Source organism: Ictidomys tridecemlineatus, chromosome 7 (genome assembly GCF_052094955.1).
Source record: "Ictidomys tridecemlineatus isolate mIctTri1 chromosome 7, mIctTri1.hap1, whole genome shotgun sequence".
Classification (NCBI taxonomy): domain Eukaryota; kingdom Metazoa; phylum Chordata; class Mammalia; order Rodentia; family Sciuridae; genus Ictidomys; species Ictidomys tridecemlineatus.
In genome coordinates, this window is record NC_135483.1 from 164,829,621 (window position 1) to 164,847,456 (window position 17,836).

Genomic DNA, 17,836 nt, shown 5'->3' on the forward strand with positions numbered 1-17,836 from the left:
ATTTCATTGTATCTTTTAATAAGAGAGGTAAGCACCTGAAGTCGGACATTCTCAATCATTATCTAATTTTCTTAAGAAAAATGTTAGATGAAACTCCCAGATCAAACAAGAAAATTGATGACTTCCCTTTGCTCCATTAATAATTATAAATAGAATCTCTTTGTCATGGCAGAGACCATCATGTCACATCAAAGAAGGTACAGACTTGTTAAAGAGCAAAATGGTGTTAGCAGCACCCTGGCTGGGCCTGCTCTTTTCCTCATTTACAGGTTATCAGAGAGTAAGCTGTAATGTCAGATTTATTATCTTCTCCACTCCCAAAATGAAAAATCTAGAACAGCAGATTACAGTCCAAAGACTTTCTGTTGTTGCATCCTGAACTCTGTGTTTCTGTAAACATCACTCAGTCAGTTGAACTCTGGATACTGGGTTGTGTAGTAGCCATAAAGTTGTGCAATAGGGATCTGAAGGCCATAGATGTTTTCTTTTATCATGTCATCTGTTATATTTGTTGTAGTGGATTAAGCTCAATCTGCTGCATCACTCAGCTTGAATCAAAATCAAGTAAATATTTTATTTTCTTACCATCTCCAAGAGGAAGAAGAAAAAAATAGTGCTTCAGCTGATCAAGAGTATTTGTATAACTTTAAAAGTTTTACGTAGTAAAACCTAATCACATAATAAAATTGCCATGGCTTCACTTTCCTGGAATAATATGACCCAAAGAAAGGTTTTATCCCAAAGCCAGCCAGGCAGGAAGTTGCCTCAGCTTCTTCTAAGTTACCTGCAGTAAAAATAAACAGTTGAACCTTTTTTTTTACTAGAACATCAGAACAGACATCGTCATGGATGTTGGCTACAGTATAAATCCAGCCCTTGACATTGGCCAGGTATGTAACTCAGTTGCTCCGCTTCCTCCTCATACAAGCCAAAGCTGCTTCAAGGTTTGCAGGGAAAGTGTTCCATGTGTGCTTTATCTATTCTCTTACCCATCTAGTCAAAGTCTATTCATTCAACTGCAGAATGCAAATTTCTTACCTTTAAAGGGGGAAGGAAACACGATGTTTTAGATAGTTTTTGAAGACATATATGGTCTGATTGGGGAGCTTGATTGAAGCAAGACCAAGCCTACAAGTGCCCAATGGGCCCCAAACCTCTGATATATAAGAAGATCCAGTGCTGAGTGCTGAGCTTTGGGAATATGATGGCTCTAGCTTGAAAGAGTTTAAAGTTGGGTTAGAATAACACACTTCAAATAATTATAACAGTAGCTATTGACAGGTAGCCTGTGGGCTGATTTCTAGCCACAGACATTTTTCATTTAAATTTGAAATAACTGACAAGATTGAAAACTCACAAATATCTAGCTTCTCTTGAAAACAAAAATTTTTGCCAATGCTGGACCTGCATTTCTATAAGGCAGGGGGGTTGATTCATTGCATCTTTGGGAATTCACACACTCCCCCAATGACACAGAACCCACCTGGAATCTTCACACACTTGCTTTACCTGCCTTGAGCTTGTGGCCAATTCAGCTCACTACCTGTGACATAGAGCCTAGTGTAGCATCTCTCCAGCCCTGGAGAATGAGAAAAATCTGTGGGGTGGAGGAGTCACAAGAGGCTTCATGGGGAGAAGTGAGCTTGGACCAGGTTGTCAAGGAAAGATCAAGAGAAGACCTTCCAGGTGGAAAAAGACTAGAGGAAATCAACCTAAAGAAGGACCTGGAATGAAGAACATGCTGTTCCTGGCTGGCATGGGTCCAGGGCTGAGAATGGTGGTGCCTTTGTGGGAGCAGCAGGCAAAGAGCCTGGAGCCATGGTCAAAGAGGAACTGGTTGGTGATGGGTCTCCAAAGACAGGCAGTTAGCTTAGTGAATGCAGGTGATATGCTTGGGAAATGTCCTGGAGTTTTAGGAAGTCTCAGCTAACATCATGATGGCTCCCTATGGTCAGAGGAAGGAAGTAAATGAGGAAGAGACCCAGAAATGAGGAAGAATGTCAGAAGATGCTTTTGGCCATGAGTCCATGTCTAGGAACTGGAGCATTTTAAAGTTGTAAAGGAAGCTTAGAGGTAACATAGTTCACATTCGTCATTATAGGGGAGAAAAGTGAGTCTATAAAGGTGAGGCTCCCTTGGGAGTGGGGATGTGGAGCAACCTGATGGGATTCTGGAGCCCTGAGAGCCTTTCGCTGTAGACCAGGCAGTCAGAGGTCTTTACCTGCCTCAGTAGCAGAAAAAATGAGGGTATTTGGACGACAGGCTCTGTGAGGACTCTCCTTGAGCTATAATTTTAACTGTTAGACAAGATTACAATCCAAGTCACTTGACTTGGAAACTTAGCTCCAGACGAGATGTATAGAAATTCCTTTAGGTAGACTTTCAGCAACGTGCTCTAAGACACCCTGAAAGCCTTCTTAAACCATAATTTAAAAATTCAAACAAACAGCATGAGGTTGAAATGCTGTTTACTGTTGAAAATATTCTCATATGTGGAAATTCTTTTTTCTTTTTTCTTCTTCTTCTTCTTCTTCTTTTTTTTTTTTTTTTTTTTTTTTTGCCTCAGGTTGAAGGTGCCTTTATTCAAGGCATGGGACTTTATACAATAGAGGAACTGAAATATTCTCCTCAGGGTGTTCTGTACACACGTGGTCCAAACCAATATAAAATTCCTGCCATCTGTGACATCCCTACAGAGCTGCACATCTCTTTTTTGCCTCCATCTGAAAAGTCCAACACCCTGTATTCATCTAAGGTAAGCTGTGAATAAATGCACGTTCATATGATACCTGTTGATCAGAGAGAGGCCTACCGTCACTTCTTTCTTGTCTGGTGTTTTCACCAGGATTGCAGAAGAAAACATCCCTATTAAACATTTTAAGTATAAAGTAATCTAGCAACATAATAAGAAACATTTTAAATATTGCAAATCTTGGAGCCTAACATGAGTGTGTTAGTGCCATTAGGTTGTGTCTCATTCTCCATCTTGCAATGATCATCTTCATGCTTGTATCTGCTTTCTCTACTTGGGATAATTTTCTTAGAATTCTAAGAATGGGACTGTTGGGTCAAAAGATTAATCTACTTTTTAAATTAAAAATTACATATATAATACTTCACAAATATACAGTCACATTTTTTTCTATATATTTATGTGCAAAGTTAGAGAAAGAGACATCATCTGATTGGTTTGTTTGTCCCAAGGGTCTGGGAGAGTCTGGAGTGTTTCTGGGGTGTTCCGTGTTTTTCGCCATCCGTGATGCAGTGAGTGCAGCAAGACAGGAGAGGGGCCTGTCTGGACCACTGAAGCTCAATAGTCCACTGACTCCAGAGAGGATCAGAATGGCTTGTGAGGACAAGTTCACAAAAATGGTATGTTCTACCTAGTAGAAAAAAATGATAAAATTCTCAATTTGGGGCTCATATTGGTAACCATAAATTTCTTTAACCCACTACTGTGGTTTTTCCATGGAAGAAAATAGAACTGGAATCCTGAGGGCATCAGAGCAGGAGAAGACCAGAATGGCCCTTGAACATGGACCCCTTCGGTTTCATTTTTCCCTCAGCCTGGCCCTGCTTGGCTTGTTCTGGGGCCCAGTTCTATGCCACTTGAAAAATGGAGGTTCATTCCCCTTATTTTTATGTATTTTCTTTGTCTCTGTCCTTCCCAAGACATCTGTGTCAGAAACAAGAATTCAGGGACTGTCCTCAGAACCTAGGACTCCTGGGCCAAGAGTAAGCTGCTCCAATAATCTGTTTCCACTCTTGCCCCACACAGGAGAGGGTGACTACAGGAGTCCTTCCCATGACCTCCCTGTGGAGCATACAGCTTGGGTCTTCTTGGTTATAGTCAGTGATAGGATTTTTAATTATGGAGGAAAGTCATGCCATTCAGTTATTCCTCTGACTATAAGAAAGTTCTTTTTCACATTGAGGGGAAACCCCTCCTACACTCTTGTGCTGGCTCTAGGTGGCATCCCTTATGGTCTCTCCAAGTCCCCATGAATCAGCTCTTTTACTCTGGAGAGGCAGACTTTTTCATCAGTCCCTCGAGTGTGAGATGATGGCTTGTAGCTCCTCCTCACTGAGTCCTCTCCTGGATCCCTCCTCATTTCACATGCTGTTCCATTATGGTGTGTAATAAGTGAGTCTTAGAATTATCACACACCAGTTGTTCCCTAGCCCCTTGTTGCCTTGGTTGCCCCCCAATGGGTTTGGCTTACTTTATGGTCTTACTTTATTTATTTATTAATTTTGCCTAAATTACAAACTTTTTCTAAGTTGTGAACTTCCCAAATTTATTCTTTTATTCTAGATTCCAAGAGATGAGCCTGGGTCCTTTGTCCCTTGGAATGTACACATCTGAATCAAATGCAGACTTCTGGAGATGATGGGACAACTCTTCCCACCTAATGATCAATCCACTCTCTATGCTCTAATCATTCCACTGCTTTTATAGAAAGATGATTTGAAATGGTCCATTCAGATTTTGAAAGCTATGATTAAGCCATTTATAAATTATATTTTGAAATAGTATAAATACTAATTGGCTTTCTCTAGGGTGATAGTCTTCATTGCTCTGTCCTTGGATCCATCCAGCTAAATGGAAAGATAATGACTTGTAAGTGATTCATATTTGGCTTATATTCATCAACAGCAATTATGCTGTCTAGTGAAAGGCAATTTTATAAATAATTTTTTATTAATATGAACTGTGAAGTTGTCATTTTTTTCATTTATTCCTATCTGGTATGTCCCCCCTTTTCTTGTCATAATGGATATAGACACTGTATCTAAGGAGTCTGTAGGACCAAAGGGGAGAAAATACCAGATAAATTGAACTTCATGAAAATTAAAAGTTTATGTTTTAAAGGATACTACCAAAAATTGAGAAGAAACCCACAGAATAAAATATTTGTGAATCATGTATTTGATAAAGGCCTCATATCCAGAATATATAAAGAACTCTTACAACTCAACAGTAAAAAGAGAATAACTCAACATAGAAGAATGAGCAAAGGAATCAAATAGACACTTTTCCAGAGAATATGCATAAATGGCCAATAAGCCCATGAAAAGATGCTCAAATTTGTTAGTCATTAAGGAAATGCAGATCAAAATGACAATGGGCACCATTTTACACTCACACACACGAGGATGGAAATAATCAATGATTGACAATAGTGAGTGCTGGCAAGGATGTAGAGAAATTGGAACCCTTATCCATTGCTGGAGAGAATAAAAAGGGGTTTAGATGCTGTGGAAAATAGTTGGGCCATTCCTCAAAAAGTTAAACATATAATTGCCATATGACTACTTGAGATTGAAAACATATGTTCACACAAAAGCTTACACACAAATGTTCATAGCATTATTCATAATAGCAAAAAGTAGAAACAACCTAAATTTCCATCAGTGGTAAAAAATGGATAAAAGAAATATGTTATGTTCATACAAGGGAATTTTATTCAATCCTACAAAGGAATAAAGTACAGATATAAGCTACAACACACAGGAACTTTGAAAATGTTATCTAAATGAAAGAAAACAAACACAAAAGGCCATATGTTGTATGATTCTATCTATATAAAATGTCCAGAATAGGCAAACTCAGAAAGACAGAGAATAGATTAGTGGTGGCCTGGGACTGAGGAGATAAAGCATAGGGGAGGTGGGGAGGTTACTGTTACTGTATTGGGCATGAGATTCCTTTTGTGGTATTGAACACATTCTGCAATTAGTGGTAGTGTTTGATATAACAAACCCACTAAATTGGGTACTTCAAAAAGGTGAGTTTTATGGTACCTGTATCATATCTCAAATTTTTAGAAATGCATCTGTAGAAGAAAAAAAAGAAAACTTGGAAAAGTTTGAGAAGTTATGAGTATCATAAGAAATTTATTCCACTGTTGTCAGAGATATGGAAACCTCAAAGGGAGGCTAACAGCAGGATATAATCGATGAAAAACCCCATTCCCACTAATAGCCATGAGAGGCATCCCCATATACATATAAAGTGCTAGAGACATCTTGTCATAGCTTCTTCTCTGACATCTTCAACTACAGAATTGTCTCAGGGTCGGGTTGAGATTATAGCAGTTCATCGGTTGCTCAGACTAATGACTGAGGTCATCTTGTTAGGGTCCATAAGTATCTCCCTTTAAAGAGCGGATTCTCTTGTTCACAATGATTTATGGAGCATTGACTCAATGCCAAGCCCTGTTCCAGGCTCTCAGGGTGTATAAGTAGAAAAATAAATAGACAGTGGTCCCTGTCCTTGGAAAAATCATATTCTGCTCAGGGGACACAGACAAAATAAAAAACATAACAAGTTTGGAGTGGGATTGATGCCGATTAACGCTAAGGGGAAAAGTCAAAATAAAGCAGGTGAAGGCCAGTGGGGTGGGACGGGGTCAGGAGGCAGCGTGCAGCTGGATGAGGTCAGAGAAGGCCTTGCTGAGGAAATGGAGATGGTGGAAGTGTGAGCCAAGCAGGTGTCCAGAAGAAGAACATTCCAGAAACAGAGAGCAGTGGAACAGAGTCCCTTAGAGGGAGCAGCCTGGCCTGTTTGTGGAACAGCAATGGTGCATGACTGGTACGAGTGAAGAGGGAGCAGGTCATTATGAGGACTTGGGCTTTTAACTTAGGTGGATGCAGAGCAGAGCACCAGCATAAACTTACTTCTGTCTTATGGGATCACCTCGAGTGCTGAGTTGACATAGACCAGAGGAGAGCTGGGGTAGACGGGAGATATAGTTCTCTGCTTTCTTCCCCCATCTTTGGTGAGTGTCTTCTTTCTGTCCCTTTGCTGACTCTTTCCCCTCTATCACATCTGTATAAATGTTGGGATTTCCCACCTTCTTCTTAGTAAGTGACTTTTACTCCTATGGCCAGGAACGACTCTCTTATTCTAGCTCTGGCCCTCTAAACCTTATTCTTGTTTTTTTACTGCCACTGAGTTGTCTCAAAGTTCACCAGACTTAATGTGTCCCAAACAGATTTCCTTGTCAGTACAACCTGCATGGGTGTTCAGCCAGAAATAGAGAAGTGATTCAAGGTGCTCTGTTCTTTTGATGTATGAATCTATTCAGGCATCCTGCCAATCCCAACTCAGACACCTGTTCTTGAATCTGCCTCTCACTTTCTTTATTTCCATGGCTACCATGTTATTCCAAGCTACCTTAATCTTTCCACTGATGATTGTAATAGTCTCCTTCTGAATTCCTTGCATATATTTTGTTTCCTTTTCTAAATATTCTCTACATTGAAGCTAAAGTTTTGTGAACACGCCCACACAATCATGTTTTCAGCCCTGGCCTAAAACCCTTTAATGACTTCTTATTCATCCCACCAGAACAACATCCCAATTCGCTAAGGTGGCATGTGTGCTCTGTGTAGTCCAGCCCTTGACCTTCTCTTTAGCTTTGTCTCAGGATGCCCTCTCTTTGGCCATTTGGATTTCCCATTCTATTTTTCACTTTGGAACCTCTGCCTGTGTCCTCTGCATGGAAGGTGCTCTCACTTTCACCCTCTTTTAACTTCTCTATAGTTAAATGTGCAAATGCAAATGAAGGATCTTGTTAGAATGCAAGTCCTAAAGTCTTGGAAAGCTCAGAAGCAATGAGGTAAGGTAAGGTGGAAAGTAGAGCATTCAGAATCCAGCTCCTATGTGAATGTAAGGATTTTAAGCAAATAGCAAGAGCAGGTCCCCAGTCCCCAATCCCTCACTGCTGTTGCACCAGCCTCTCTCCCACAGTTCGCAACTGGAGCTACAGGATGGGGTGGAGGGCCTCTCATGACAGGCTTACAGGGGAGGAGAAGCTGGCCTTGGTTCAAGTGGTTTGACTCCAAATGTAGGTATAAGCTAGCTATGTGTTATGTGCACTCTGGCCCCTTTAAGAAGAGGTGAGAAGCAGGTCTCCCAACAGGCAGAGCTTTGGGTAGCACAGCTGGTTATCCACTTTATGTGGAAAATAGAAGCACCCAAGGTCAAAAATATTAATGGAGTAGCAAATGGTTTGGCCAGCTGCTCAGGGGCCTGGGAGGGGAAAGATTGGGAGACGGGACAAAAAGTACGTAAACGGACACATGGGAGTGAGCCCAATATGTGAAGATTTTTATATTATAGGTTAACACTGAGCAGGAAGCTCCCATTGTCATGGGAGAAGGGATGTCTCCGGAGACATTTTTGAAGGAGTCAGAGAAGAGGGGGGAAACTCAAGTCAGGACTAGCGAGGTTCTTGGCATACATGACTGGAAAGAATTTCAGCACGAGCCAGACAAAGGCATAGAGAGAAGTTTATCTAGGAAGGTAGATACATACACATGCAAGGAGAATTCGGCTGTCTCAAGAGTGAGAAGCAGGCTGACTTGGGCTGGGTGTCCAATATTTATAGACAAACGTATCAGGGGCCAGACTGGAGGTGGGTCCAGGCTGGAGCTGCATAATTTTTTTTGCCAGTTTTCCTGTGCTTGTTTATTTCCTTCTTTTTACAAGGGTGTGGGCCAAGGACACGTGCCAAGGTTTGCAACTGTGCTTTCTGCATTTCAGTGGCTTGATTCTGCATTTTAATGGTTTGAGGGTTTTCCCCTTAAGATTGTTCCTTTCTCTTTCCTTATCCTAAATCCTTATCTCACTTTGATTTAAAAAAAAAAAGAAAGAAAGAAAAAGAAAAGAAGTGCCAAACAACCAAGTAGACAAAATGGCATGGCCACTTGCAGCCTCTGTCATAAGTTACCCCAGTGCTGACACAAGGGTGTGAGGAGTCATGAGGTCAGGGTGGAAGCTACATGGGATCCAATAGCTGGAGCTCCTACTTACCAAGCTCTGGTGCTACAGGAGGTCCTGTCTGCCCCAACACAGGGCAAAGCTCCCTCCATCTGCCACCACCCCTCCAGGAGACCAGCTGGCTGACTACATTAACCCTTTCCATCCTGGGAGGAGCAGGGATTCATTTGAACAGAAATTATACATTTTCTGGGTAAAGGTTTATATTTCCTGCCTCCAATGGTGATAACCATTGCCTTCCCCTCTCTAAGGGCTCACATGGCATGAAGCCCACTGGCATAAAGCTCCATTTGATGAAAGTCAGACCAAATCACAGCAAACAGAAGGGACCCACTTTACAGCAGAGTGGGAATGAGCACACGACCGTGGAACCCACTTGTCCCATCACACGCTGTACCTCTCAGAAGCAGCTGGTCTGAGAGCAGTGGAATGGCATAGTGAGGCACAGCTGGCATGGCAGCCAGGCCTGTGAGCATGGGCTCCAACCCACGGGATGCAGATACTTGAAACTGAAGGACTCTCTACGATGCTGTGCCCCAGTAGACAGTTAACAGACGGGCAGAAGGAAGATGTGCATTTATAACAGATTATGGTTAGTATCCATCTTATACAATTCTTCAAGTAGACAAGAAAGTCAAAAAGGAGAAAACAATCAAAGCCGGGGGAAAAAGCACAAATATTCACTAATATGTAGCAAGATGGATAACTTCACAAAAGAAGAGAAATGCTAACCACGAACTGTCACCACATACTGGAAAACGACAGTATGAATACCACTCAGAGCTGGGGAGGGCTGGGAGGCACTCTCCCTTGCACATGATTTGTCTCTTAGGAAAATTAGGTGGATCCAGTAGTGTGTATACCCTCCAAGCCTTAGAATTCCATCTCTAAGAATTCATCCCAAAGAAGCACTTGCTCAAAGGTGCAAAGGAAAAGTCCTAGGATTTTCATTGCAATGTATTTGTAATAGTGAAAAACTGAAAACCCTTTGTATTGTAAGTCAATAGAGGATTTACATACCATGACAAGTAAGGCAACATGAAAGCTGTTAACATTTATGGAAAGCTTACTCGGTGCCAGGCACTATTCTAAGCACTTTACATGTAGAAGTTAATTTAATCCTCAAAACAACCCTCACAGAGATACCATTATTTTGTCCATTTCACAGGTAAGGTAAGATATCCTAAGTAATGAAGAGAACACAAGTTTTAAATTAGTATGAACATCGAAACACTGGCCAGAGCAATTAGACAGACGAAAGAAATTAAAGGCATAAAAATAGGAAAAGAAGAACTTAAATTATCACTATTTGCAGATGACATGATTCTATACCTGGAAGACCCAAAAGGGTCTACAAAGAAACTACTAGAACTAATAAATGAATTCAGCAAAGTGGCAGGATATAAAATCAACACGCATAAATCAAAGGCATTTCTGTATATCAGCAACAAAACTTCTGAAACGGAAATGAGGAAAAACACTCCATTCACAATATCCTCAAAAAAAATAAAATATTTGGGAATCAACCTAACAAAAGAGGTGAAACATATATACAATGAAAACTACAGAATCCTAAAGAGAGAAGTAGAAGAAGACCTTAGAAGATAGAAAAATATACCCTGTTCATGGATAGGCAGAACTAACATCATCAAAATGGCGATATTACCAAAAGTTCTCTATAGGTTTAATGCAATGCCAATCAAAATCCCAATGGCATTTCTTGTAGAAATAGATAAAGCAATCATGAAATTCATATGGAAAAATAAAAGACCCAGAATAGCAAAAGCAATTCTAAGCAGGAAGTGTGAATCAGGCGGTATAGCGATACCAGACTTCAAACTATATTACAGAGCAATAGTGACAAAAACAGCATGGTACTGGTACCAAAACAGGCGGGTGGACCAATGGTATAGAATGGAGGACACAGAGACTAATCCACAAAGTTACAACTATCTTATATTTGATAAAGGGGCTAAAAACATGCAATGGAGGAAGGATAGCATCTTCAACAAATGGTGTTGGGAAAACTGGAAATCCATATGCGACAAAATGAAACTGAATCCCTTTCTCTCGCCATGCACAAAAGTTAACTCAAAATGGATCAAGGAGCTTGATATCAAATCAGAGACTCTGCATCTGATAGAAGAAAAAGTTGGCTCCGATCTACATATTGTGGGGTCGGGCTCCAAATTCCTTAATAGGACACCCTTAGCACAAGAGTTAACAACAAGAATCAACAAATGGGACTTACTTAAACTAAAAAGTTTTTTCTCAGCAAGAGAAACAATAAGAGAGGTAAATAGGGAGCCTACATCCTGGGAACAAATTTTTACTCCTCACACTTCAGATAGAGCCCTAATATCCAGAGTATACAAAGAACTCAAAAAATTAGACAATAAGATAACAAATAACCCAATCAACAAATGGGCCAAGGACCTAAACAGACACTTCTCAGAGGAGGATATACAATCAATCAACAAGTACATGAAAAAATGCTCACCATCTCTAGCAGTCAGAGAAATGCAAATCAAAACCACCCTAAGATACCATCTCACTCCAGTAAGATTGGCAGCCACTATGAAGTCAAACAACAACAAGTGCTGGCGAGGATGTGGAGAAAAGGGTACTCTTGTACATTGCTGGTGGGACTGCAAATTGGTGTGTCCAATTTGGAAAGCAGTTTGGAGATTCCTGGGAAAGCTGGGAATGGAACCACCATTTGACCCTGCTATTGCCCTTCTCGGACTATTCCCTGAAGACCTTAAAAGAGCATGCTACAGGGATGCTGCCACATCGGATGTTCATAGCAGCACAATTCACAATAGCTCAACTGTGGAACCAACCCAGATGCCCTTCAATAGATGAATGGATAAAAAAAATGTGGCATCTATACACAATGGAGTACTATGCAGCAATAAAAAATGACAAAATCATAGAATTTGCAGGGAAATGGATGGCACTAGAGCAGATTATGCTTAGTGAAGCTAGTCATCCCTAAAACACAAATACCAAATGTCTACTTTGATATAATGAGAGCAACTATGAACAGAGCAGGGAGGAAGAGCAGGAAGAAAAGATTAACATTAAACAGAGAAATGAGATGGGAGGGAAAGGGAGAGAAAAGGGAAATTGCATGGAAATGAAGGGAGACCCTCATTGCTATACTAAATTACATATAAGAGGTTGTGAGGGGAATGAGAAAATAAACAAGGAGAGAAATGAATTACAGTAGATGGGGTAGAGAGAGAAGATGGGAGGGGAGGGGAGGGGGGATAGTAGGGGATAGGAAAGGTAGCAGAATACTACAATTACTAATTGGGCATTATGTAAAATTGTGGATGTGTAACCGACGTGATTCTGCAATCTGCATTTGGGGTAAAATTGGGAGTTCATAACCCACTTCAATCTAATGTATGAAATATGATATGTCAAGAGCTTTGTAATGTTGTGAACAACCAATAAAAAAAATAAATTAAATAAATAAATAAATAAATAAAAATAAATTAGTATGAACAGTTCAATTTCACTTTTTAAAAACTAATAATGTATATATGCATGCATACATTCGTATGTTCGTGGGAAGACTGAATACATAGGAGTTCGGTGCTTGATGACTAAAAAGTAGACATTAGCAAGGAGAATATTTACTTTTTGCTTTACATATATTTTTTTTAATACCAGAGATTGAACTCAGAGGCACTTAACACCTGAACCACATCCCCAGCCCTTAAAAAAATATACTTAGAAACTAGGTTTCACTAAGTTGCTTAGGGCATTGCTAAATTGCTGAGGCTGGCTTGAACTTGAGAGCCTCCTGTCTCAACCTCCCAAACTGCTGGGATTAGAGGCACATGCTGCTGTTCCGGGCTATTTTTTTTTTTAATGCATTTTAAAAAAAATCATTTAAAAAGAAACTGACAAATATATCCAATACCAAGTAACTCGCCGGAATGTGGTTTGTTTACATGATTCCTTTTCACTTCACTGACTATGGTAGGTTTTTGTGGCCGGAAAGTTTTTCCAGTGGATTACCCCTGGGACAAGGAGAAGTACATGTTCTGTAAGAGCTAAATTGAGATTGAAGTTCCAAAGTGGCTTAAGGAAGGGGGAAAGTGGGAGTATCAAGGAAGGTGGTGAAATAAGGTTGGGAGCAGAGACAGGACTGGATCACAGGAGCCCACTCAGATAGCAGACTCTGCATCTGGCTCCTCAGCCTCCACTGGGAGCCCCTCAGCAAGACTGTTACGAGGACACAGAAGCAGGTGGAAAACCTCACAAGACTCAGCCAACTCTGTTGGCATCATGTCTTGCTCCAAGGACTCAGATGAGCTTATTTTCTTTGTGAATGGAAGAAAAGTGTTCTACATTGTTATTGCTAAATTTACATAGAGAAAGGAAGTGTGATAGAAATAATCTTTTTTTTTAAATGTTGCCAAAGACGGTATTAGATTCAGGTGGGCAACCTGTGACAAATCCAAACCAATCCTTATCTGTAGTTCCTCGGAGAGAGAGGGAAAGGGGAAGGGAGGAATTAAGAAAAGGAAGAAGAAGGAAAAGCCTGGGGCCAGAAAGAGAGGATCTCATAATACATATAAAATGTGTTAGGATTACTAGAGGAAAAGCACTTGGTTATATTAATGTCTTGAGATCACATTTTGTAAGAGTGTTTGCATTCATGTTAGGTTATGGCTTTTCTTTTTTAGGACCCTATTTCCCCTCCTTTCCACCTCCTCCCCCAGCTCTGACTGTAGCTTCTACACCCCCTCTACCACTGCTGACACATGACCATGCATAAATTAGGAGTTTAAACCTTCAGATCACTTGCAAATAATGATGCAAGTTTTGACCAGAAAGAATGGAAGGGATGTGCCCGAAGGGCACAGATAAACTTCACAGGTTACATTTTAACACTTTGCTTCTTTAAGCAGAGATTCTTAACTCCCTTAAGAGAAGAAGCTAAATCATTTTCTGGTCTCAATTTTTTTTTTTTTTTAACTTCTTGAGATTTAGCCAAGGTGTAATCTATGACTGGAATGTTCTTTGATTTCCACCGTCCTTGACGTTGCATGTGATTGTGCAACCCAATATTTTTGTTTTCAGCCCTATTGGCAAAGAGGAAAAGGCAGTCAAAGTTTAACTTGAGCTTAATGGTACTGTGTGCTGTGCACACCAAACACAGACTGGGAAATGAAATGAAGGCTCGGCGTGGCCATGTAGGATGCCCTAGGTCACTCAGCTAACAAACACTGCGGGGACCTTGGCTTTCATCTGTCTGCTTGCAATGTTTGTGTCCTCTCCCCTGCTCCGTGTCTTATCTCCTAAGGAGATGGCTGGTCTACAATTCCCCACTAAAGGGAGGTGCCTGTGGATTTCCTGGGTATTGAACTAATTCTGTTTGTCCACTGCTTCCTTGTTCGCTTGTCAACTCTGAGTGAAGAACAGAGAACAAAGAGGGTATTTTGCAGGTGGCCATGAGAGCTAAAATTCAGCTCAATTCCCCACTCCTTTCATCTAACTGTATGAATGCAAGAGTTTTAACAGCGTATAGCTCTTCAATATTTCAGACCTTTTTTATTGTTTTCTTGAAACCAGGGTGGTTTTAGAATGAAAATTCTTGTTGGTTATCCTCTGAAACAAAGCCAAACACTTGTCCTGCCAAAATAAAGCAGAAAGCAATACAGTATTATGTAATTTTATAATTGTAGAGTGATGTTTGATCGGGTCAGGCAAATAAGATTCAACAAATATATTCTAAATGATTTTTACTATTCATAAATAATAATAGGACAAAAGAAAGTTGCCTCAATCTGTAAAATCATGTCCTGTACGCAGGTCCTTGAGAGGAATGCAGACCCGGAATAAATTTATTACTCTATCTGAGAAAACCATATCCTTTTGTTTGTTTGGGAAAGCAAAGCAAATTAAAAACTCTGGTAACTGAACTTTTTTCCTATTATTATGCTTCCTTACAAACATCTCGATGTGTGTTGTAATTGAGTAAAGTCAGTGGCTTGTCTTACAAATGGAATGGCATGTGGGCAATGGCTCCCAGTCTAAGTGAGGACAATGGTCACCAGTGGATAGTGTTTAAAACATGGATTTTTCCAGCTCTGCTTCCAGGGATGTTAAATCATCCTAAGAAATGTCCTTTGATGGGGACCCTCAACTTCTTGGTCAGCATCATATTTAACTGAGGCTCCAGCATTGGTCTCCAGGGCCAACACCAGGCTACCTGTGAACACATGATCCTTGCCTGGACTGCCCTTCCATGCAACTGAAGGTTCACAAACAGGAGCTCTGAGAGCCAAAACCAGTTTGAGTTTCCCAAAGGTGAGCCTCAGTGTATGTCTTGCCAATCTGCCTCCTGGAGGTTATCCTGATTGATTCCCAAACTTGAATCATAGGATAAAGATGAGCATATGCTATAGGGTGGTCCCTGGGACAAATTAAACCACATCTACACCTGTAAGGGTCCGGCGGAGCATCGGAGAAAGAGACCACACAAGAGACTGGCTCCATGCAATTGGCAAAAGGGGATTTATTGGGGATCCATTCCAGCGTGCTGGGGCCCCGTGCTCACTCAAGAAGGGAGAGCAGCCCTGAGCCCAGAGCTGAGGTCAAGCAGAGCTTAAGTACACTTTCTGGAGAGGGCGGTGGGCTTTGCATACATCAGAACAAATCATCATGAGGCAAGGGAAAATTGAACAACAACTCTGAGACACGATTGGCACATTCATTGGCGGGAACAGGTTGGGCGGGGGTGATTGGTCATTCCTAAGCGGGTTACACATTCAAACTGATTGGTTTGGGCCCTGTGACAAACTGCACAGGGCCCTAGGCTGAATGGCCAGTAGGGCATTGTCTTAACTATCTCCGGAATCTGGGTGTAACAGAGGAACTTAATAATACCTAATCTTTTACATTTTAATTCAAGCCTTCCAGCTTAGAAACTTTATCCTTTCACACCCACACAAGAAATGAGAGCCAGAAGGCAGAGAAAGACCCTGGCAGACTTTGTTTTTTGTTTGTTGTGTATTTGTGTATTTTAATACCCAAAATGTTTTAAAAATATGCCCTTAGAAGCTAAATGGGCATCATCCTGAGTGTGCTGTCACTCATTCTTTCCACTTTGTCATTTTTCACATTCATATAATGAGGTCAATGTACCAAAACAACATTGGGGCCTTTCCAGCTCCACCCAGAAAACCATCTCTAATTCACTGCATCCCTTCTGTCCTCCCCATCACCAAGTCAAGAATAAACTTAAAGTCAAGGCATCTTGTTTAAAAGAGGTGGTATTGTGGAGGATCCAATTAGAGTGGGAATCATCTGTTCTCAATGACTTCCATGGCTTTTAGATTACTTTTTTCTCTTCTGTGTGGAAAAAAAAAAAAAGATAAACCTGAATAAAAGTCAAAAGTGGAGTTGTTATGGTTTGGATGTGAGATGTCCCCCAAGAGCTCATGTGTGAGACAATGCAAGAAGGTTCAGAGAAGAAAGGATCGGATTATGAGAACCTCAACCCAATCACTGAATTGATCAGTGATGGAATTAATTGAGGGGTAACTGAAGGCAGATGAGGTGTGGCTGGGGGAGGTGGGCTTTGGGGGCGTGGCTTCGGGGTATACATTTGTGTCTGGCAAGTGGAGTCTCTCTCTGCCTTCTGATTGTCATGTGAGCCGCTTCCCTTGGCACGCTCTTCTGCCATGATGGTCAGCCTCACTTAGAGCCCCCAAGGAATGGAGCCAGCCTTCTAAGGACTGAGATCTCTGAAATCGTGAGCCCTCAAATAAAACTTTTCCTCCTCTAAAGTTGTTTTGGTTGGGTCTTTTAGTAATAGCAGCAAAAAGCTGACTAAAACAGGAGGCTCTCTAAACCAAGAAAAGAACAGGACTTGCTTCAAACTGCCAAGAGGTCTGTGTCCCTGACCTGCAATTGGCTGAGGCTGATGATTTTCCTCCATGGCAAGTGGCTGGCATCCGTTGGTTGGTAGGTCAAGATGTGGTTTCTTAAGAGATCCCACATTCTAACTGATTTATACTTGAGCACCAATGCTTGTAGGGCAAGCAAGGTATTTCAAGAAGTCATTGAAATTGCACCTGTCCTGAAGTCATTTTTCCCCTATGTGAAAATTTAAGGTTAAGGATGGACAGAGTTAGTTCCTCTTTTTTTCTTGACCATGACACTTCCAGTCCAATTCACAGGGATGAAGTATGACTGTGGAAGAGGGGGCAGTGGCACCTGTACAGCCATGATCTTAAGTTGCGACCACATCTTCCAGAAGATCCGGTATCCTTCCTCCAAGACTAGTCCATGCAACTGAATCCTATGTTGATTTTCCATGGAGTTTTATTCCTGGCACACTCTGGCCCATGCCCCACTCAACAAAGAAAGCTGAACTATCTCATCTTTTATGAGCTAGAGCAAAATTAACTATCTTACTTGTTGATAATTGGAGAAAAGAGGAACAGGATTATACTTACTTCTGCTATCAAACATGACACTAGTTCTTGGCATCCTCCTTTACAAATAAGGGAAACTGAGGATCTAAGGGAATTTGTATTTTTTCACCAAAGTTATAGAACTAGTGAGAGAGCATAAAACCCAAGACCATTAGACTGAAAACCCCAGATTTATTTATTTGTTCCTATGTCCATTTCAGTTTGTCAGTTGTGATGACTGGTCAAAGAATTAGCTTGTTCCCTTTAAACAATCTAGGTAATGTATGATTTTAGAAAGACTCTGGGAGGCATGGGGAAGAAGTTATATGAGACCACTAGCAAAGCAAATCATCCAACAATTGAGTGCAGGTAACTTTGGTTCTCAGTACTTAGGGAAGGGGTAACTCAACAAATATTGGTTGGATGAATAATGAAGTCAACAGGGCATTTCACCAAATTCTCAGAGGGTTCCATGCATATGAGATTCATTGTACCTATCAGGAGGAGAATGAGAGAAATTGAGTTTGGCCCTGAACTTGGTTATCTGTTTCCAGAAGGAATAGTAGGAAGGGTGGGGCAGTAGGCTTTCAAATCTGTCCTTGGCAGA

The 17,836-nt window shown here is 41.0% G+C and overlaps 1 protein-coding gene and 1 pseudogene across 1 annotated transcript in view; both read left to right on the forward strand.

Annotated features, from left to right (window-relative positions):
* Nucleotides 1-4,366, forward strand: part of Aox1 (aldehyde oxidase 1) — a 68,702-nt gene extending 64,336 nt beyond the window's left edge. The window contains 4 exon segments of the mRNA NM_001282257.1: nt 825-890; nt 2,567-2,755; nt 3,205-3,372; nt 4,316-4,366. Coding sequence (NP_001269186.1) covers nt 825-890; nt 2,567-2,755; nt 3,205-3,372; nt 4,316-4,366 — 474 coding nt within the window.
* Nucleotides 4,367-12,784: 8,418 nt separating this feature from the next.
* Nucleotides 12,785-17,836, forward strand: part of LOC101976972 (aldehyde oxidase 3-like) — a 91,547-nt pseudogene continuing 86,495 nt past the window's right edge.